The sequence below is a fragment of the Carica papaya genome, chromosome 3 (assembly GCF_054855325.1).
Source record: "Carica papaya isolate Zhongbai chromosome 3, ASM5485532v1, whole genome shotgun sequence".
Classification (NCBI taxonomy): Eukaryota; Viridiplantae; Streptophyta; class Magnoliopsida; order Brassicales; family Caricaceae; genus Carica; species Carica papaya.
This window is the reverse complement of record NC_142311.1, coordinates 7,844,430-7,867,420: the sequence shown is the minus strand read 5'-3', so window position 1 is coordinate 7,867,420 and position 22,991 is coordinate 7,844,430. Positions and strand designations below refer to the sequence as shown.

The 22,991-nt window shown below is 34.0% G+C and overlaps 2 protein-coding genes across 3 annotated transcripts; one reads left to right on the top strand and one right to left on the bottom strand.

Annotated features, from left to right (window-relative positions):
* Nucleotides 1-1,537: 1,537 nt before the first annotated feature.
* LOC110811945 (methionine-tRNA ligase, putative / methionyl-tRNA synthetase, putative / MetRS) lies at nt 1,538-13,272 on the top strand. 2 transcript variants are annotated; one of them, XM_088215421.1, is made up of 17 exons: nt 1,538-1,901; nt 2,161-2,305; nt 2,639-2,792; nt 2,941-3,096; nt 3,616-3,846; nt 4,060-4,203; nt 9,348-9,438; nt 9,552-9,658; nt 9,846-9,960; nt 10,567-10,685; nt 10,789-10,854; nt 10,979-11,107; nt 11,218-11,355; nt 11,468-11,588; nt 11,923-12,152; nt 12,329-12,430; nt 12,903-13,272. In XM_088215421.1, exons 1-17 carry the CDS (start codon nt 1,778-1,780, stop codon nt 13,131-13,133), a joined length of 2,403 nt encoding a protein of 800 aa, XP_088071547.1. In that variant the 5' UTR covers nt 1,538-1,777; the 3' UTR covers nt 13,134-13,272. The 2 variants fall into 2 exon arrangements, with proteins under 2 accessions (XP_088071547.1, XP_088071548.1); XM_088215422.1 differs by having other exon boundaries at nt 1,779-1,918.
* Nucleotides 13,273-17,412: 4,140 nt separating this feature from the next.
* Nucleotides 17,413-18,819, bottom strand: LOC110811942 (uncharacterized). Its single transcript, XM_022038571.2, has one exon. The coding sequence runs from the start codon at nt 18,817-18,819 to the stop codon at nt 17,413-17,415; it is 1,407 nt and encodes a 468-aa protein (XP_021894263.2).
* Between the last annotated feature and the right edge of the window lie 4,172 nt (nt 18,820-22,991).

Below are 22,991 nucleotides of genomic sequence, written 5' to 3'. Positions count from 1 at the left end.
ACTTTCAATTTGAGTGTGCAAGTAAAGATACATATTTGTTTGCTCCAAAGAAGTGAATAACAGCTCCGACACCGTGTGTGTGTGTGTGTGCGTGCGCTCCCTCACCAACACCCGCCTAGCCAAGCAGGGTGGCAAGCCCCTGCCAGAGGTTTCTGGAAATGCAACATAGACAGCTCGTGGTTTGAAGCCGAGTCCCTGGCTGGTTTTGTTGTATTCATTAGGGACTCATCAGGGAAGATTCTGGTAGAAATATCTGAATGGTCGAGTCGATGATCTGCCCGCTCGCTGCTTCTAACAGAGTTGATAGCATGCAGAACAGTTTTGCAGTATCTCATGCATAATGCACAAGAATCGGGTATCCTCGAAAAAGTAGTGACAACACTCTAATCTATTGGAGCTGAGACAAGACATACTCATTGTATCGCGAGATCGACTCTTTTTTTTTTTTTCTAGTTTTCATTTCAGCTTTAACCATCATAAAAGATTTTTTCTTTAAAAAAAAAAAAAGTGAATAAGAGGCAAAAATCCAACATGAATTTCTTTTTTTTTTATTCATCTCAACAAGAGGGGGGAATAATGAGAAAAATATTTAATTTCATTACGAAATACTGCAAAAATAGTTATATCTAAAATTAGAATTTATAACTTAATTATATATTTTCTTTAAAAAATTTAAAAATTATGATAAATTTTTAATTTATTGTGATTATTGAAATTAAAAAATTTAATCATTATAAAATATTTATTTTATTAAAAAATATAATAAATATGTTGAAACTTATTTTAATTTAAGTTACTAATCTAGGGAATTTAATTATATTAATATCTATATTTAATAAGTTTAAAATTTGAAATAAAATTAACCTAAAATATATACTCATTAAATCCGCTCATTGACAAAGTTTATACAAAGTTCATAATATATAGTAACGATGCCATAAATTTCTATACATATTACACATTAGGTTAAATAAAATTATAAAGATTACATAGGTGCACATAAAATTTGTTATTGAAGAATTAGCATATTCATTAAAATGAATAATGTATATAGTGTAATATGTGTCTTAAAAATATTTATAATAATATAAACAAATTTTATTAAGCTAGATTGGAAAAATTGTTTTAGATTATTAATATATGAAATGATGTTTTAAATATGCATTTTGTATGTATTAATTTATGTTTATAAATACTAACGTTCCACTTTAATTTAAAATTGAGTTTGATTTAAAATATTATTAAAATAAGAATATAATATAAATGTAATAAAATTTAAATGTAAACTATATTTTATTATTAATTTAATATTTCAAATTCACATTAAGATTTTTAAAATTTTTTTTTTTTTAAGAATTAAAGTTACAAATTTAATTGTGGAGTTGAATGTATGAACTGATCTGATATAATTATATTATAAAAATCCAAACCTTAATCTTTGTTGTCTGAAAATAAAGAAAGAAAATCTGTTTCAGAAGAGGGAGGGTAGTATTGTAATTTTATGGGGAATATAAGGGCAATGATCATCAGACAAGAACTCTTACTAGGTTACCAGTAAAAAACCAGCAGCGCGCCTCCTTCCTCCCCGTTAAGCTTCCTCCTCATTCCTGTCTCTCGTTTTCATTGTTGAGATTTTCGAGCGAAGCTCCAAAACTCTTACATCTAAAGGAAGAGCAAACCATCTTCAAACTACAAATTCCATTTCTACTACCAAGGCGGTAGCAAACATTTCGGTTATTGTTTGGATTCTCTGTTGGTTTTGGAGGTTACTGCGACCATGGGAGATATCTCAGATAGCAAGGGCAGCTCCAAGCTTCCGATCGCCGGCAAGAGAAACATACTGATAACCAGCGCCTTGCCTTATGTCAACAACGTTCCCCATCTCGGCAACATCATCGGCTGTACGTTAACTCTCTCTGTATGGAATCTGGATATCTATATCATTCGTATGTATGTATGTGTGTATCTGTTTATGTGCATGTTTGTATTGTTGTGATTCGAGAACTGACGTAACATTTCTATCTATTAGTTTATTTTATTTCTTGGTTCTATTTCATTTTTGTAAATTTGGGCAATTTGTTCCGTGAATTTTCAAGTGTGAGATTGTTCTTGGGCCTGCAATTGAATGCGTTGAGGATTTTTTTATTGGTATTATGGCAGGTGTGTTGAGTGCAGATGTGTTTGCTAGGTATTGTCGTCTTCGAGGGTACAATGCCATATATATTTGTGGGACTGATGAATATGGGACAGCAACTGAGACGAAGGCCATGGAAGAGAATTGCACGCCTAAAGAGATTTGCAACAAGTATGTCTTTTTTAGCATCCTAATGCTTGTATGCCTTGGTTTGTTCTACTATAGACAAGTAATTGGCATGCATTCAAGGATGTGGTGTATTCTATGACTAGCTTTTAAATCTACATCATATATCTCAAATATATGGTTGAAATTTGTGATTTTAGATTCACTTTCACTTGCTCCTTCAATTGTCGGAACTATCTGGTTGATTCCACCAAACAAATTAGTTTATGCTTGGCGTGTTCTACTTGAATATTATTGCGGTGTCCTTTTCCCCTTCTTTGTCATTCTTTGTACAAATCTTTGACAAATGTATGTATCTTTTCACTTGAGCGTCTTCAGGTACCATGCTATTCACAGAGATGTATACAAATGGTTCGATATAAGTTTTGATGAATTTGGACGAACTTCAACCCCACAGCAAACAGAAGTTTGCCAAGCAATTTTCAAAAAATTGTTGGAGAACAACTGGTTGTCAGAGAACACAATGCAACAGGTGCAGGGTTTGTTATACTCTCTGACTTCTACTCTTTTTTCCTTGCGTAGCTGTATTCCTGCTATCAAAATGTTGCCATCCATGTTGATACATATTCTCTATTAAGTGTTATGCTTTTTAACTTGAATTCTTGCTTCTTTTTTTCCAGCTTTACTGTTATACATGCAAGAAATTCTTAGCTGACCGACTTGTGGAGGGCACATGTCCAACTGAAGGGTGTAATTATGACTCTGCCCGAGGAGATCAGTGTGAAAATTGTGGGAAGCTTCTAAATCCAACTGAATTAAAAGATCCTAGGTGCAAGGTAAAGCATGTTCTACATGACTTTTTCTATGTATGTTATGGGTTGTATTGGTGTTTGTCTGCTGCATTATGCTACTCCTAAACAGTTGAGAGATTGTCTATTCTTAAACTCTAAACCCTCTTCAAATGTAAGAAAACACTGGATTTCCAATATTACGAGTACAGTTAAAGATTCTACCAAAAGAGAAAAAGGGGATCAATTAGTAATAATTGGCTGTTTTTTAAGATTAAGGCTATATATGTTTGGCTATGATTAGAATCTAATTATGCTAGTCTAAGCAGCCTCAGCTTTTCTGATAAAATTATTGGTGATCAGCATACATGTGCTTCTTTCTGCTGAGATACTTTGTGTTTTTAGTAATTTATTCTCCCTGGTAAATCTTTTTACAGGGTATAACAGCTTGCAGTTTTTTATATAAAAAGAAATTTTATAGCATTTAAGAGAAATATTAAAATGGTAGATGATTAGTCTTCATGTACTTCCTGTACTCACTAACAATCAAACTTGATGTTAAATCAGGTCTGTCGGACCACTCCCCATATACGCGACACTGATCACTTGTTTCTTGAGCTTCCTTTGCTGAAAAATAAAGTGGAAGAGTATATCAACACCACGTCAGTAGCTGGATCCTGGAGCCAAAATGCTATTCAAGCGACCCATGCATGGCTTAGAGAAGGACTGAAAGCACGATGTATTACAAGGGATCTCAAGTGGGGAGTTCCAGTTCCACATGAGAAATTTAAGGATAAGGTGGATAACGTATAGAATGAATATTAGTTTGTTTTAGAAAAATCATGGGGTTATTTCTGGACATCATATCAACTAAATAGATCTTCTCAAATAAAAATAGTCTCAAAAAATCATGTCAACTAGATACAGTTAATTTTATGATTTGTCCTGGCTGCTTTTGGTAGTTTAATTCCTCATATTTGCTGATGACAACGTCCAAATTCTTGTTGATAGGTTTTCTATGTATGGTTTGATGCACCTATTGGATATGTCTCTATAACATTGTGCTACACGTCTGATTGGGAGAAGTGGTGGAAGAACCCTGAGAATGTGGAGCTGTTTCAGTTTATGGGAAAAGACAATGTGCCATTTCATACTGTAAGTATCATTTCTTATAAGACGCCCCTGGCTATCTGAGAAAGAGGGCAACATTTGACGTAGGACAAATTAGGAAGTAGTTCACCCACTTAAGAATGGCAAAAAAACTAGGTATTGCATATGTGATTTCTCAAATATCATACTAGATGGTTTTCACAACTAGAAAGATTGAGAAAATATTAAAGAACTATAAATGTATTTATTGTGCTTCCTAGGTAAACTTGCCTAAACAGGATTAGACTAAGAATTTCCTTAAGTATAGATGGTAGTACTAATACCACTAAAATAATAATACTCATAAGTAACATAATTTTTTTTTGAAATGAAAAGTAGTATAGTTGTATTGCTATAAGCACCAAAGGTGGAAAAAATCCTAAGTACATAATAATTCTAGGTTTTAAAAAATATAATTTCTATTCTATTTAGGAAATGTAGGATAAATGTATTATGTATCATTCTCCTTGGTTGGAGAAAACTTGTTACAAGTTTGGTGTCTACGAGTTTTGAAGTGATAAATGATGCAAACCTCAAATTTGGAGCTTTCTAGTAAAATTAAGCACCTTTGCACTTGGTCATACTTTTCAGAAGCAAAAATGATGGGAACAAATTGTTTGTGGGTGTGAAACACTGACTATAAAGAAGTTAACAGATTGACACGTTTTTGTTTTTTGTTCATTTCAGTAGGCTCATTTGCTGTCTTAGGATTCTCACTAGATTTTAACCTCTATAGGACAATCTTTAGGTTGAAGATCTTGAGCAATAGGAACACACTGTGGTTTTTCCTGTTCCTCAACTCCCGCAGACCGATTGGATATTGATGGTACTTGTTGAGCAATATTGTATTCCAATCATGCTGAACATGTCAATCATTAAGCCAATGTTACGATCTTCATAAGGAATACATTGCATTGGATGGATTCGTTGTAAGCACATTGACAAATAGGAACAAGACATTATTGAGTTACTGAATACTCAAAATCTAATCGTGCTACTTCGTACTGGTTGTGGATGTAGTTCCATTTAAAGATAGAGCCGTTCAACCATAGGAATTGACATATGGTTCATGTATCAATCATCATGGATGACAAATTTCTTACTTTTTTCTCCTCACAATGAACTAGGTTTGAAAAAATTAGAGAATGCTTTCAATCATTTTCCATTTAACTTCTTGGTTGTGCTTTTTTTTTTTCTTAAAACTCGAGAGAAGCTTATTTGTGCTTAGCTACGACAAGAAAGAAATATCAAGAAATATCGAGTCACCATCTGTCAATTGACTGATAGTTCTGTTTCTCAATATTACTATATTCAGAACTTATTGGAAGATGATTTTAGAGTGCTAATATTGGTGAAACAAGCTGCAACAAAGAAGAGCACGCTTAAAACACTTGGGAATGGGTCTGGGCAGTTGAAAAAATGATCTGGAAGAGGCTGAACCAGTCTGCTAAAACTGATTTGAAGAAAATCAAAACAGCACAACTTTGAGACAGTTTCCTTTGTGCACGTGTATATGAATGAAGCTCAGTATGCTGGTCTCTACTCACCGAGGTTCTTGGAGTCTTGATATCAGGCTTGGCTAGGGTTGGTGGTTGCAGATAGGCAGACAGGGTGCAGTTATGTGGCTGTTAGAGCGGTTCTGTGATCTTCCCTAATGCAGTAATGCGGTGGTCAGAATGTTGGTTTACTAATGCCATGGCTGGGGGCCTTGCAGTTGCAGTTATGGGTGCGCTTGCGGTTGCGGTGGGATGTTGTTCTGGTGTCGCTTTGGGTGCAAGCTGATTGGAATTTCAATGTCTCTATACAGTTGGTAAAGGCTATGTCAAACACTGCTCACTTGTTATGAGAGATTTGCAGTCGGTGGTTGGTGATATTTAGTGTTTATGATTTACGTGTGTTGTTACCTTAGACCGGTTATATGTTTGGATGTAGATTCTTTCAGAAAAGAAAAATATTCTGATGTAGGGTTTAGGAATTTTTAGCATTCAGACTAGTTGTTCTAGGTCAAATCAGGGATTGATTTACTCTGTTTTTTTGAAAATAAAAATTGGTATCTTGTATGTGGGCAAGAAAGGTGCAACCTGTATATGATGCTTTACAAATCTGTCAAAGTATCAGTTAAATATTCTAAATCCTCTAAAGTACAAAGAGGGTGACCCTTTACCAAAAAACCTTGGGTCTGGAACTGAGCATCCTTAGTTCTATCAAGAGAAAGTTCTATACCTTTAAAATCCTTCTGCATCCTTCCGACAAAATAACCTGTAAGGTCTAAATTTCTTTTGAAACACTTTTCCCTATAAACAAGCCCAAATCTCGTCTTACCAAACCGGGCATGACCAATTAAGCCCCCAAAAGAATGTTTATCATCAACCAAAGATGAAAAGAGAAGCGACACTGTAGACTAATTTGCTGTATAATTACCTACCCAATGCACAAAATAAAGTTAGAGCAATAGATATAGAAAAAATAACAAAGATAATTTTAATATGGTTTGGCAATATGCCCACTTCTAGGAGCCATGTGTGAAATTTTTTGTTATATGTAGAACTGCTTGCTTCTCTCAACTATTTTCCTATTCACAGTGAAAAGGAGAAAGCCCAAATGTTCTATGGATTGGGAATTAATTTTCCTCGTTCCCTTTTCTTTTCATTTTGAATAATTCTAAGTGACCAATACCATAATATGGTGAAGTTGGTTAATTTAGATGTAGGTTTGTTTAGTTTTGGATGTCTTTCGATGTTCTATGAGCTAATGAAATTATGGATTTGTCAAGTTACTTAGGTTTTCAATCTTGAACTACACCAACAACTAGTCATGGTTGCTACATCTTTGCTGTATATTACTTTGTTTTCAAATGGTTTTGGGATTAAAAATTAATTTGGCAAAATCGGAGTTGATAAAAATTGGTGATAGGATTATTTGATAGAGATGGAAATGCTGTGTTATTGGGTGGTACCCCCCTTGGTACAGATCTTTTAATACAACTTCTTTTATTTCAAAAAAAAAAAAATGGTGATAGGAGAGATGAGAGGCAGATGGCTGAGGTGTTGGGCTGTAGAGTAGGTGATTTACCCATGAAGTATCTTGGTCTTCCTTTGTGGGCAAAATTTAAAGAAACAAGAACTCGGGATCCGGTTGTTGAGATGTTTGAGAGGAGGTTGGTGGGATGGAAGAAGAATTTTTTGTCAAAGGGTGTTAGATTAACACTAATAAAAAGTACATTAGCTAATTTACCGAGTTATTACCTCTCGGTATTAGCTATAACCATCCAAGGTTGCTAAAAAGCTGGAAATGATACAATGCAGATTTTTATGGGGTGATGAGACAGATAATGGGAAATATCATTTAGTGAGATGGGAGGAGGTAAAAAAAGCCTATAGCTAGTGGAAGGCTGGGTTTGAGATCTATTGTGCAAATGAACAATGCTTTGCTAGGAAAATAGATATGGAGAAACTGCAGAGGAGACAGATTATGGTGTAAGGTGGTTGGGGCAAGGCTGGGTGCGAGGGGAGGGGGTGATGAATGGAGAGTGGAGGGAAGATCTCATGGCAGTAGTTTATGGAAGGTTTTTTGTAGGGATAAGTAGTTTATGGAAGAAAATATTAATGGGCAGACAGGTTTTTTGGGAATGTACTAGGTGGTGTGTTGGTAATGGCAGGAAGATTAGATTTTGGGATGATATGTGGGCTGGAAATTTTAGACTAAAAGACAGATTTCCAATAATTTTTGAGATTGCACAGAACAGAAATATGATGGTAAGGGAAGCGTTTGTGGGGAATGGGGAAAACAGATTTTGGGATGTGCGGGTGAAAAGAAATTTGAACGATTGGGAGATTGATGAATTCCAACAGCTAATTCTTGTTGCATATGAAGCAAAACTGGGTAACTGGGAGGATTATAAACAATGGATGCAGGAAAAAAAAAAGGAGTATTTTCTGTAATTCCCTATATCGGCATCTTGGGGGAGAGGCGATGAATGCAGGTTCTGTTTTTCCATTCAAGCAAGTATGGAAGACTAAAGCACCACCAAGAATGACTTTTTTTGTATGGGAAGCTTGTAGAGAAAGCATATTGACTATTGATATGCTAATAAGGGGGGGAAAATGTATGGTTAATAGATGTTATTTGTGCAAATACAATGCAGAATCATGCGATTACCTACTGCTGTGGTGTCCACTGGTATATGGGTTATGGAGAATGATTTATGGACTGTTGGGAGTCAAATGGGTTATAGAGGGGAACGGTGAAAGATGAATTGTGGCATGGGCTGGATTGTGTAGAAAGAAAATATACTTAATGCTTATTCCACCATCGGTAATGTGGGTTGTTCGGAAAGAGAGAAACTCTTGAGCTTTTGATAGGATTGAAAATGATTTTAACTACATTAAGGATAAATGGATTCATACTTTTGGTTTTTTTTGTTTTGGGACATGATAATAAGGATTTAGGGGATTTCAGGATGGTATTAGATCAATTGATTGAGATGTAAATGCTGTAAAAATGGGTGGCACCCCATTGGTACCGATGATATAATAATACTTCTCTTTTATTTCAAAAAAGAAAAAAAAAAACAACTAGCCATGGTTGCCTTTGTTTTGCTGATATCTTCAAGATGTTTGATTGTTTCTTCTAAGCAAGCCTCATCCTGTCTCTTGGTCCAGTGCATTGATCAACTCGTTTCTTTTTTGATTTCTTCTAGATTCACTTTTGACTTCTTGAAGTTCAGAGAATTAAATGAGACTTAATTGTTAAGTCATTACTCTGAATTTTCAGGTCTCTCCCTAGGTTCTAGGTTTTGACAGATTATTTCTGGGATCTACTTCTTTGTTCAGTTGACAAAAATGGGACCATAAATTTCTTAGCAACAAGCCTTGGTGCTTTTTTAGTACCATACTTATTTTTTCAAAAATTAAATTTCTAGTAATCTGGATCTAGTAAGTTCTGAAAGTTTTGGAAAACTTTGTGGGAAATTTTAAGACTGCTACACCATAAAAAGTTGTGACCCTCTTCTGATTTTTGGTGGTTTGACTGCATGAAATTTCTGTTTCTGGGTTACATCGTGTCTAATGACTACTGAGTTTTGTGAAGCGTCTCTTCTGGTATGGATTGTAGATTGATGATATCTTAAACTCTCATTTACATATTTGCAGGTGATGTTTCCATCTACACTTCTTGGAACAGGTGAAAATTGGACTTTGATGAAGACCATCAGTGTTACTGAATATCTGAATTACGAAGCTGGTTAGTTCAACAATCTAATGTTTATGTTAAAACAGACAGAATACTAGACGATTAAATTTTTGTTAGCATACATCTTGAAATTGTTAAAAATTTGCATCTGGATGGTTCTGCAGGAAAGTTCTCCAAGAGTAAAGGCATAGGAGTGTTTGGTAATGATGCAAAGGATACAGGCATTCCTGTCGAAGTATGGAGATATTATTTGCTAACCAATAGGCCTGAGGTAATTAATTTTCTTACAACAAAGTCGTGATTCTCTTGCTTTGGTTTCAGTTTACTTCATATTCTTCGTTTATTTGTCTGTCTATGTTTGCTATACTCACACAAGCACTCACATAATGTTCTTTTATTGCTTTTACTGTTTGTTTGTACTGCCAGTTTTAATAGGTTTGATGTGTTTATGTGAATAGGTTTCCGATACATTATTTACATGGGCTGATTTGCAAGCAAAACTGAACAGCGAGTTGCTAAATAATCTCGGCAACTTTATTAATCGAGTTTTGAGTTTTATCGCCAAATCTTCAGGTTAGTCAATTGCCTGACAATTGTATTTGGTTTTTGGAAATTTTGGCTCTTTAATTGGGATTCTTGACAAATTTATTTCTGAAATTAGTTAGACAATACCAGAGATATAACAGTGTGATGGTCATATAAACTTTTTTTCTCTTTTTCATTTTAGCACCATAACCATATCACAGGGTGTCTATTTAAGGTGTTCCTTCGAGAATTATTTTTTTTAACCATATTGCAGGGTCTCTATTTAAGGTATTCCTTTGAGAATTATTTTGTTCTTTCTTTTGAGCTGGGATGTAGGTTATTGTGAGTGATCTGCCTTTTTCGATTGGTGCACTTGTCTTTCCCAACTCCTTCCTCATTAGAACGGATCAATATATTTTCCATCTCAAGTTGGTTATTCTTAATGTGCACATGAAGAGAAAATTATTCTTTTATGGTTTTTAGTGTTAAATACAATTGGTTTGTTAATCCAATATCATACTCGACCAATGCAACGGTGTATTGTTCTGGGATTGATTGTATTTCTTTTAATTGACTATCATTGTCTATATAATTAAACGTTATTTCTCCTGGCAGCATATGAAGTGACTATAACCTAACTTTTTTTGTTTACAGGTCAAGGTTATGGTTCTGTTATCCCTGATGCTCCTGGTGCTGAATCACACCCTTCCACATGTAAATTGGCTGAAAAAGTTGGCAAACATGTGGAGCAATATGTAGAAGCTATGGAGAAGGTGACCAGTGGTTGCCGAATATGATTGTTCAAATCACATCCTTCACCCAATTTTCCCTGTTGCATTTATATTTCTATTTACATTTCTGTTGCTCTTTTTTAAGGTTAAGCTAAAGCAAGGACTGAAGACTGCAATGAGCATTTCAAGTGAAGGGAATGCATATCTGCAAGTAAGCTTGAAACTATGGTTTGAGGGCTTATTGCTGCTTGTTATAACAATTTTAGTGTGGCCATGAAATCAATTTCTTTTTGTTGCTGAAGAGTTTCTTTCTTTTAATGATTATTTTCATTCAGGATAGCCAATTTTGGAAGCTTTACAAGGAGGATCGCCCTTCATGTGATATTGTTATGAGAACGTCAGCAGGACTAGTGCATCTTCTGGCATGTTTATTAGAACCTTTTATGCCATCTTTTTCTCTGGAGGTAATTCAATTGGCTGGTAGATGTATTAATCAGAAAAGAAAAGAAAAGGAAGTTGCTGCGCTTGATTTCTCATGCTGAGAATATTTTCCTTTTTTCTTGAATTTGAAAAGGTATTTAAGCAGCTGAATTTGCCACCTCAATTTTCACTTTGTGATGACAAAGGAGAGTTGGATAAGGCAAGAAAGCCATGGGAGATCCTACTTGCTGGACATAAAATTGGGAAACCTGAACCGCTCTTTAAGGAACTGGTATTTTCTGTTGTGCCCTATTTTTTTCCCCGAAAAAATTTGACATGGTGGAGGTTTTCCCATTCGTATGTTTCCTTTTGCTCATACTTGCTACAATCAATAAATGCCCCAGAAAAATGAGGAAGTGGAGAAGTGGAGAAATAAGTTTGCTGGAAGTCAAGCTGATAGGCTGGTTAGGGCCGAAGCAGAGGCAGCAGATCTTGCTGAGCAACTGAAGAAAACCAAAGTTTCAGGTTGAATTTTATTTATTTTTCTCACATAGCAAACAATCTGTCTCCTTTAAGCTGTCTGGTTCTTATAATTGAGAGCTTGTGCAGTTGTTGCCTCTACCATACCTGCACAAGTAATTTCTTGGAATTTTCTATTGCTATATTTATAAATTGTAAGACCACAAAGCCTAACACATGCTAGATCAATGACTAATCTGTTCGTGTAGAAAAAGTAGGCTCGTTTAGCATCATCTACCTTCTCACTTTTTAGCATACAATACTGAGCAGTGACATATTTTCCACTCTTTCCAATTTTGTTTCCTTTGTTGTTTGATTGTTGAGCTTCTATTTGCGCTAGATGGCAAGAAACAGCGGCCAACTAAATCTGCCGCTGAAGCGAAACCTAAGGCCAGTGCTGAATCAGAGATTTCCATTACCAGACTTGATATTCGAGTTGGGAAAATTGTGAAAGCCCAGAAGCATCCTGATGCTGATTCCCTATATCTAGAAGAGATTGATGTCGGTGAAGCACAAACTCGGACGGTCGTTAGTGGACTTGTCAAGTATATACCACTTGAAGAGATGCAGGTTCCTATTTACTGCTTTTATTGAGTTCTCAGTAATTTATTGTTTTCTTCGCTATAACTTTCAAGTTTAAATTCTTTTTGGCACGCATGAGTTCCCCGTGTGTCTGGCTATGCATTATTTTCAGGTTTTGTAAAGTATATATTAGCTTCTTAGTTGCTATGACTTTTCTTGTGCAGAACCGTCTGGTCTGTGTTCTTTGCAATCTAAAGCCAGCAACCATGAGGGGTATTAAATCACATGCGATGGTGCTTGCTGCTTCCAACAGCGACCACACGAAGGTAAGCAATATCACATAGACAAATATGGACAATATCACATAGTGGACCAGCACCATTCCCATATCTTAATTTTATCATAATCATTCGTTATCTCTTCCTCTGTGCATGTTTATGGCTTGGAAGTTAAACGTTTCCTTGAATATCTTTCGTAGGATGCAATGATGATAGCAGTCATAATTAGACAGTTGTTGAATTGGATTTCACCCTTTAATCAAACCTTCAGAGATTTGGGGGGTGGGGGGTTCTTGAGGTGGGTTCTAATAGAGTAAGACCACAGAAAGTAGGCAAATATATTACTTGATGAGCTTGCGGCTTCTGTCTTTTTTCTCTCATCCCTTGGTAAATTGCCCTAATCAAGAAGGTTTTGAAACGTTGCACTTATGGAATCTCACTTCTCTTTTAAGTCATTGAAAGGATTCTTCTTTTAGTAGAAGTGGATATGACGAGATTAACAATTTTGGTGCAATTTCAGGTTGAGTTGGTTGAGCCACCGAAATCTGCTATCGTTGGAGAACGAGTAACTTTTCCAGGGTTTGAAGGTGATCCTGATGATGTCTTAAACCCTAAGAAGAAGGTGTGGGAGACACTTCAAGTGGATATGCAAACAAACGCTGATCTAGTGGCCTGCTACAAAGATATTCCACTAACCACATCGGCAGGTTTTTGCAAGGTTCCTTCCATCAGCTGTGGTTGTATCAAGTAGATGCCCTCAATTTTTTCTAGTCCCGAGTTTTGACTACTTTCCTCTTGTTTTCTTAACTTATAGATTATTGTAAAGAATTTTTTACTTAATGAAATTTGTAAAACACAAGTTGTAAGGAAACTGATTTGTTGTTCTGACATCCATTTTACTGCATAGTGATGATCAACGCCATTCAGTCACCGTTTTTAACATGATCTTTAGACTATTTTAAGTGAAAACGGTGAATATTCTGTTATGGTATTTTTTCCATATGATTTTTTTTTTTAAAGCAGTGCATTACACTGTATTTTGCTGCAGCTTCTGCTGTAACTTTTTTTCTTTTATCCAGTTGTATTTTTTTACTGCACCTGCACCACATGCATTTTTAATATTTTACCTCTTGTTTGGAAAAAACTATCCTAATCAGTTTCTTTATGCTGAAATGTTGCATTACAGAGTGTTATCTCAATATTTTTCTTTGAACCAAGTGTAGTTCTAGTTTATAAAAATTTCAAATTACAGTCTTTAGATATTTTGTAGGTAATTCTTTAATTTTTTTTAAAATGTTTAAATTTTACCATTGTTGTTAGTTATTGTAGACCCCGTGAGAAAGTTGACAGATGGAGGAAGACCGACAAATGATGGAACGGGTGTGTTTGCTTTCTACGTGGACACCGTGTGTTAAAGGCAAGTCTTATTTAAAATTGCATACATTATTGATAATCTGTGTAGACTTGTAACAACATCAACAAATAAGTATGAAAAAGTAGACAGATTTAAATATATTTTTGAAAAGAAGAGAAAAAACTTTCAGTGAAGGAGTACAATTTTTAGCATTTTAAAAAACTCAAAAGAGTGAAAATTGATATTTTTGGAGCACTCGGAAAGGAACTGTTTTCATGATGTAGGCAATATAAACGTAGCTATGCATATAGTTTTTTCTTTATAAAATGCAATATTGGCATGATAGATATAAAAGCATTAGAAATTCAAGCCAATTTACACACTGCAAGGCGAGCAAAAACTCATATTAACCATTATGGTTTGCTATTTTAATTTCCGTTGTCGTATCTTTAAGATGATATTTTCATCAAATCTAATTATATAAATTAAGAATGACATTTATTATAATGTTGTTATTAATTTTTTTTTTAGCATTTTTATTAAAAGTAGAATATTATAAAAAAAAAGTATAAAATACATCTTTTTTTCTTTCGTGAATATATTTTATATATCAGGATATGTATTTCTATGTTTGGATGCATGTGCATTTATGTATACACTAACTAATGGATGAGGCTGCAGCAAGAGTAAATATAGATAAAATAATAAATTTTACTTATTAATTTCAATGATTTATATAGATGCTACACTTTAATTGACTAGAAAATATTAAGGGTTATTTATTTATTGATTGGCAATGTAAATATCACTTATAAAAATAAAATTTCTTTTTAAAAATCTTCTTATACAAATAATTTTCATTTCAATAGGACTGAAATTACTGATGAAATAACTCCTTAGTAAAATTAGTTTGCATCGATTATGATACTAATTTTTACTAATGTAAACTATTTGTGTATACATTATAATATTCGGGTCCGGAATTTGGCCCGAGATCAATTTTAACATTCTAAATTATATAAAAATTTGTTTTTAAATTAATTTATTTTAATTTTTGTTGAATTTATGGAGAAAAAAGTTTAACGATGGAATCGAAAATAATTTTGAAAAACATGGGTGAAAATTTGAGTTCGATGGGTGTTTTTGAAAGAAAAATTAGAAACATGGGTCAGAATGCAAATAGAAAAAATTATATCACGTAGGACTGCCCAGTCAGCAACCTCGACAAACCGGGGCACGCCGCGTGGCGAAGCACGCTGAATCGATCCCGCGTGCGTGGACAGCTCAGATTTGTTCTTCCTTTAAATCCGATGGGATGGTCGAGATCAAATCGTGATGGACGACTCAGATTTTTTTTTCTTAAATGCGATCGGACGGTCAAGATCAAATCGCTATGAATGGTCCATATTTATTTTCTTATTGGGCGCGAGCGGACGGACGAGATCGATCGCGACGGACGGCTCAGATCAAAGCATGATGGGTATAAATACTTCGCGTCATACGGGAACCCAAACCTTAGCTGCTAGCCCTTATCGGAGAAGAAAAATCAAAAGCCGGATAAGGAGACTGACCGCCAACTGGCAAAAGAGGTAAAAAAATTTCCCCTACCGCTCGAAATTTGATTTCGAACACCCCCATGACTAAATTGGAGCAAAAAGGGATGGTGAGTGAGCCAAAAATCGTAGGCGAAGCCTGACGAAGCTGGTGCTGCCAAAGTCCCAAAATTCCTCCGATGAGCTCATTCCCGATTTTCATTTTACGTAATTTTTCAATCGTTGTGTTCACTGTCATTTTTTGTGGAGGTTGGCCGAAGAAAGAACATCAGCCGTGAAGGAGAACCGGCAGAGCCACCGTACTTAGAGGTCTTCCCCACCGGTGAGTTTGATTTTCTGTCGTTTTTCGGCCAACCAAGGCCCCTAACGTATTTTCTGTAGGATACGTCCAAAATCGCCCAAAAACTGACAAAAACCAGCCAAAACTGGCTAGGCCGAGGCGAACCGCTACTGTGGGCAGTGAAGCCGAAGCTAGAGCACAGCGCCGCTCGTCGTGCCGGAACCCCAAAATTGGCCGGAATGAGTTTTGGACAACCAATTTTAGATTTATAGGATATTATTAGGTACGTGATAAGTATTTTAAATTCAACAGAGATAATTCAAGAAATTCGATACCCGTTAGGCAGCGTAGTAGGCAACACGGCATCCCAAAACACCAATTCAGATAAGGATCCCTTACCTTTTTCTCCGTTACGATAAATTGAGGATTAATAATTAATTATTGTGTATTTTTATAAAAAATTAGAGAACCTTGAAAATAATTACAGGTAGTGGAGCCGGAACTAGTTAGTTCACGATTGTCTCAATTTCCTATTTATTTTTCTGTATTACCTATATTTATTTACTATTATACTATACGTAATTGAAATGATAGTTTTTAGGTACTTTTGGTTATTTATTTCCCCTGCATTGTTTGTCAGTATTCCTGTCATTGGTTAAGTGAACTGTGAGTATAAAATGAGGTATGGGTATTGCGTGATTGATTGTTATACTGATAGAAATTTGTATGGGAAAGACTTATTGGGTATCCGAAAAAGGGCAGACAGGTCTGGTACATAGGAAACTCTACCGTGAACGTTACCTTGGTCGGACGGGGTTAAGAAGTCCTTTAGCAGTAAGGTTTAAGAGATATAGTTCACCCTCATACCAGACGGGGTATTAATGTAGTGAAATATTTGGTACTCATTACCGAACAGGATACGGAGATAGCCGGTTAATTGTTTAATTGGATACTGGATTCACAAGTAGAAGAACGTCCCTATGGACCCTCAAGGATACCGGTAAGCAGATAAAAATGAAAAGTGATCATTACTTGCTATCTTATAAGTGATAATAAAAAGTGTATGAATATGGTTTTCATAGGTTATTTTTGGAAAAAAATTTGTTACGTAAATATAGAATAAATAACTTTCTTTATAGTAAATAAATTTACATAAATTAAGGGTTGCATTGGTTGTTTTTCTGATTTTGCCAATCTTTAGTTTTCCGTATTTATGATTAGTATGATATTCTTACTGCGCTAATGTAGCTCACCTTTTCATTAACTATTTCAGATCAAGATGACCAAGATTCAGATCTCGATCAACAAGAGAGTTGTGAATAATTTACAATCCGAACTCCCTTCAAGTACTAGTAAAGGTAGTTCTAGGACATTTATTTATTCGTTTTTCTTTAATTTTTATTTGTTCTTTTAGAAAGAACATTCTCGTAGCTCTATTGAGCATTCTAAATTATTGTGAAAGAAATGTAAACTCTAATTCTATTATTTCTCTTCTGCATTTAATTTATGACTTTATTTCCATTTGAATTCCAGTCCTTTACATATATACCTATAATAACGAAATTATTTATGTTATTTAAAGTACTAGTTATTTATTAGTTATTTTTGTTATAGTATAAATAAAGATATTAATGGGTTTTCATTTATTTTAGGACTCTTAGCATAGATAGTCCATATTACACAAGTACACTATAAACTAAGGTATTTTAGATATAGAAATTACAACCTTACACACAGTTAATACAAGCATAATACTTAACAATAGTGTTGGATATGTCAACAACTAACATCCCAACTTATTTCTTGTTACTTACCAGCAGATGCCACATGGATGTAGATGTAATCACACTTTTTCTACTTTGGTCTCGTATTTGAAGTTGAAAGTAGTGGTGCATGTATATAGACCATCGTCCATGTTGTAAGTAACTTCTTTTCCATCCATAAGAATGTCATGCTGAGTGTAAGAAAAAGGAATATCAGCTGAAGCTCTTGTTCCCAACAATGTGACTGTCACCTTATTCTTTCCTTCTAGAGTACCCACTATGTACGCAATCTCTACTCCTCTTGTTGATTCCTTAATTGTTCCCCACTCATAGGATCCCTCAAACTCTCCTGTTGTTTCAAATGCACTTTCATTCACAAGGAACGAGAATGGCGAGTTGATGGTGATTGGGACACCCAGCTTTATTGTAGAAGTGGAGTTCCAAGAACTGTTCTTGACATCTACATATGATAGATTGACTTTCACATCTGTCTTTTCGTTGTTATTATTAGTTGTAGATCCAGTGGCTATTGGGACAAGTCTCTTATTATAGATTCGAGCATCACGAGTGTGAAACTTAATATTGGAAATTTTTCTGGAAGTAACAAGCTCTTTAACTTGTAGCTTAGAGAATTTGGTTATTTCAGTATCCATGGCGTTAAGGCAACTTAACTTGGCCCCATCAGTAAACCTCTTGCAGTAATTATTGTTACCCAACTGGCGAAGGGCAACTATACTATCATCAACTTTAGTAGGCCAAAACAATGTTTCTTTGTTACCGCTTGTTGTGTCATCTGCATCAGCAAATATCCAAGATCCCGAGCTAAGATTCCATAATTTGCCAAAATGATTAGACTTCAAATGTAGGCTTCCGTCACTAATGAAGGAAGCTTCATGACATGCAGCAGGGTCAGATATATCACTAGCCTCAAACTGTAGGTATGGTTTTCTCTCAATTGTTTGGCCTCTCAGATATTTTCCATGCTCTTCGGTCTTGAACCCAACATATTTGGGCAACACAAACAGTGATTCCACATCGATCACAATGCACACATCAGAGAAATCTTTGTCAATAGATGCAGATTCTGCCAACAAACAGTTTCCAAAAGGCGGGGCAAGCCTCCACAAGCATGCATAGTGGCCGAGCTGGACGTGCAAAAATCGAAAAGTTTGTTGATTATTGTCCACAGTGCTGGGCTTGAACAATGTACAAGACCATTTAGATTGATCTTCCTCTGGTTCATTAGCAGCACCAACTAGCCACCAGTGATTTGGAGACCACCTCACCAAATATCTGTTGTTGTAACAACATTTGAGGTGCACAAGTCCTTCAGTTTGGGCTGGCAGAACTTCTAGTTTTGTGAATGGACTCACGACATTCTCTTCAGAAAATTGAAGAAATGAATGCACTTGTGAATCCTCTTGAACATAGCGGAGGTATTGATTGTTGTATTTAGATTTGAGCACAATGAATTTTGGCAATGCCATTTTTCTTTTCTCCCTTGCGACAAAAAACTTTCTCTCTTGCTTTTGTTTTTGCTGTGCTTTAATGCTTTGGCTACGGCGGACTGGTGGTGGTATTTGTAGGGGGGAGGAATGCAGTGGAGAGCTTTGATATTAGCATGAAGAAAGCACGTGGCTTTGGTCAGAGAAATTATTTTATTTATTTATATTTTTCAAAATAATATTTTATTTATTTATATAAAAAAAGACAATTATATTATTGGGGCTCGCGAAACACGTTTCACGTTCATGCTAAGTTGCTCGGGGACCCAACAAGAATTGATGCTGATGTTAACCCTTCATGTATTAAAATATAACATATATACATATATTATAATAATATAATTCATGTGTTCGTAAGCTTATGTATGTTATGTATATATACACATCCGTATATATAAAAAGAACCATATTTTCGTGTATTATTTTGTTGATCTAGTAAAGTAACCTTTTAGCTAAAGTTAAATTCACAATAAACTTAATTTTCAATATTTTAATAATATAATTTATAAGTAAAAAATTGTACATTATTGAAAAAAATAATTACATAAATTAAGATACCTCACTGATATCACAATATATATATATATATATATTACTTTGGAAACGTAAGCTGCTCAGAAAGGCTTTCACGGATTCAATTTAAAAAAGAAGACATGTGAACAGATTTTTTCAGATCTCAATGCGAAAGATCTGAGCTTCCACTTAAATCTGACCTCATCCATTTGTACGTATATAAATTATTTTATATTTTTAAATAAATTTTGATATACAAACTAAATAAAAAACTATATCTATCACCTTTTTATATTCATGGATCTAGTTCCATTTAATTAATTAGTTTGTTATTTTCAAATTCGCATATATATATATGTATATATTATATATTATATATTTGATATTACGAGAACAGTGTAATTTTTTAATGGATATATATATATATATATTTATTTTAAATTTCTGATTGGTAATTACAAAATGCTCGTGGGTGGCGAACAGACTGACCACTTTCATTAAGTATATCATCTTTTATTCTATATATAAACAAACCAACTATGCTATATTTTCAACTATATGTTAAACTATTTAAATACTTGATACCTTTTTAAATCTATATTTTTATATTTTTTATTTAAAAAATACTGTCATAATTTATATATTATTTAAATAATAAACTATATAATTATTTAAAAATAATAGAAATATATAATTTAATATTACAAGATAAGTATTCTCATCGATATATAAAAATTATTTTAGATTCCTAATTAATTAACTAGGTGTGACAACAGGCTGCCCATCTTCATTTCACCAAGAAATTTTCTTATCCAATGATTTTCTCAATAAAGAATATTATCTTCCTAAATAAAAAAAAATAAAAAAAAAAAGTGTTTGAAAGCATTATTTATTTTTTTACTTTTAAAGATTAAAAAAGTGTGCATTAATAGTTTAGGTTCATATACTAATCATCTCGTGGCTTGTATGTATTCATGTATATATTCGCATACATATTTTTAATTACATTTTTAATAATTTTGTTCAAAGTATTTGGATGAGTCGAATAAGTTACCTTATAATGTATCTCTTTTATATTAAATTAATTTTATTTTAATAAAAATGTGATTGATAAAGCTTAAATATATATATATATATATACATATTTTCACAAGAAATGTGGGTCGCGTACTACTTTTCTACTTAATTTTTGTACATATTTTATTCATGCTTTAAAAGTCTAAATGGTTCTTTCATTATTTAAGTATAAAGCTTTTGTTTAACTTTTCGAGGAAGTTTTTAACATAAATATATAATTAAATATTTCAATATTGTATAAGCCCATGTTTCAGTTTTGTTTAGAATTTCAATTAATCTAAAATTATATATTGCATGTGTTTGAGTTATAATAATTGCTTATTTGGATTGTGAATCTCACCTTTTTAATTACATTTTAAGAAGAGAACGCTACTGATATGGAGGGAAAAGTTTGCAATTAATCACAGGAAATTATGTTAAATTGATTAAATTATTAAATTTTAATTAAAATTTATTAATTAAAAATCAGAAAATTAATAACTAACTTAATTTCTTCTTTTGAAAGTCAAGTGATTCTATATTAATTTGAAATGTTCACCATCATAATTAGAATAATTTTTCATTGTTAAAAAAAAATTAAGTTAATTGAATAGATGAAGATTAGTAGAAATCATTAACATAATTAGAACGCGTCAGCACACGAGAAGACCACATGCCAACTTCTCATTGCACATTTAAAGTCAAATGAGTATATTAATTTGTGCTCACCGTCATAATTAAAATAGTTTTCTGTAACTAAAATAAATCAAATTTATTGAAACGTGTGATTGATTTACAATAGTTAAGATAGAACAAATAGATTAACATTTTCCCCATTTAAGGTAGAACTAACACACTTTACTTTTTTAACAGCTTAAAACCAAATATTTTACCTGTTAATGGTTAATTCCTTAAGTTTAGATTTCTGTAAGTCATGAATATTGTCTTTGAATAGCTTAAGGAAAATAACTCCTCCCTAGGAAGATTTTTCAATGAAAATCTTAATTATATATGATTAAATAAATTAAGATAATATGAATACGTTAATTGTTCTTTTCAAATTTAACTATAGGTAAAGAGTGACATTTATATAAGATTATTAAATTTCTCTTAGTACTTTTGTTAAAACTAGAATATTATAATCTCATCACGTATCAAAGGTTAAAAGTCTATGATATCCCAAAGAAAATATGTAACGTTTTTTTTTTAAGGATAAATGTAACATCACTATAAATGAATACTTAGTTTTCGATATCTAACAAAATACAGAACCTAAAAACAATTCCATGAAAGAGCATTTTACTCACTGAATGAGTTAACATTTCGGGATTAGAAAAACTAAGTTCGCCCTAACTGTAGATAGGATAATTCCCATATGCTTTGGGGTCCCCTCATCGTCTTAGCTGATCTTGAACTTGTTCTTGGATTTTCTATTTTGCAAGACATAAAAGAGTGAGCCACAAATGCCTAGTAAGAGATATTTAACAGATTAACATACAACTGTATTTAGTATAAGTGGGCCTTTATTACTATATCTTAAGTGTATATTATTGTTCGTTTAGACTTGTCATCATAATGATTCATATTTTCCCATTAATAGGTAAGTTGGTATTAAAGATGTTAGCATCTTCAAATCTTCATTTGTATACTTCACATTATCGTTATCAAATTCCTTTCTTTTTAACTAACACAGTAATATCAACGTTCTAAATTTTTTAACATGTCTATCTAACTTCCATCATTTTCGTCTCTTCTCATCACAAGAGGACACTAGGTTTTATTGTACCATACTGTCACATCATTATCATGAGGGAATAAAACATATACTTTCATAACACGTGAACACAAATCACATACATATACATATCCACCAAAGAAACACTGTACGATACTACCAACAGATAGGGCTCCAACTCGACCATAATGGTCACACACACACACACTCGCCCCTCTGCTCACCTAGTATGTACCATATATAATAAAATATCAGCTCTATATGCATTTATCAATGAAAGCTGTACGATACTACTAACAGACCGGGCTCCAACTCGACCATAATGGTCACACACACTCGCCCCTCTGTTCACCTAGTATAGTACCGTATATTACATGTTATTTGGAACGAGTTTACCACTCGACCCTAACCGACCACACACACACACACCAACACCAACACCACAATAGGCCTAACTCAACCACACACATGCACACTAACACCCCAACAGCCCTCACTCGGCCACACATACGCGCCCTCACCACACCGGCCACACACACATCTTCACCACACCGGCCCTCACCCGACCGTGTACATACACCAACACCACATCAGCTCTCACTCGGCTACACACACACACACCAACACTACAACAACCCTCACTCGGCCACACACACACACACTAACACCCAAATTAAGCTCACTCAACCACGCACATATACCCTTCCAAGAGCACAACCATTGCAGTCATACTTGTATCCACACCACTACAAATACCAAACTATTGAATTCACAAATATACACAAAACTATCCATAGGACATGATAATTATACATCACCATCAAGAAAAACATGTGTGTCCTATGAAAGG

Coding starts and splice junctions, on each gene's coding strand:
- LOC110811945 (XM_088215421.1), top strand. CDS start 1,778: ATGGGAGATATCTCAGATAGCAAGGGCAGCTCCAAGCTTCCGATCGCC. Junction 2,793..2,940: donor CAGAGAACACAATGCAACAG/GTGCAGGGTTTG, acceptor CTTTTTTTCCAG/CTTTACTGTTATACATGCAA. Junction 11,356..11,467: donor AACCGCTCTTTAAGGAACTG/GTATTTTCTGTT, acceptor TAAATGCCCCAG/AAAAATGAGGAAGTGGAGAA.
- LOC110811942 (XM_022038571.2), bottom strand. CDS start 18,819: ATGGCATTGCCAAAATTCATTGTGCTCAAATCTAAATACAACAATCAA.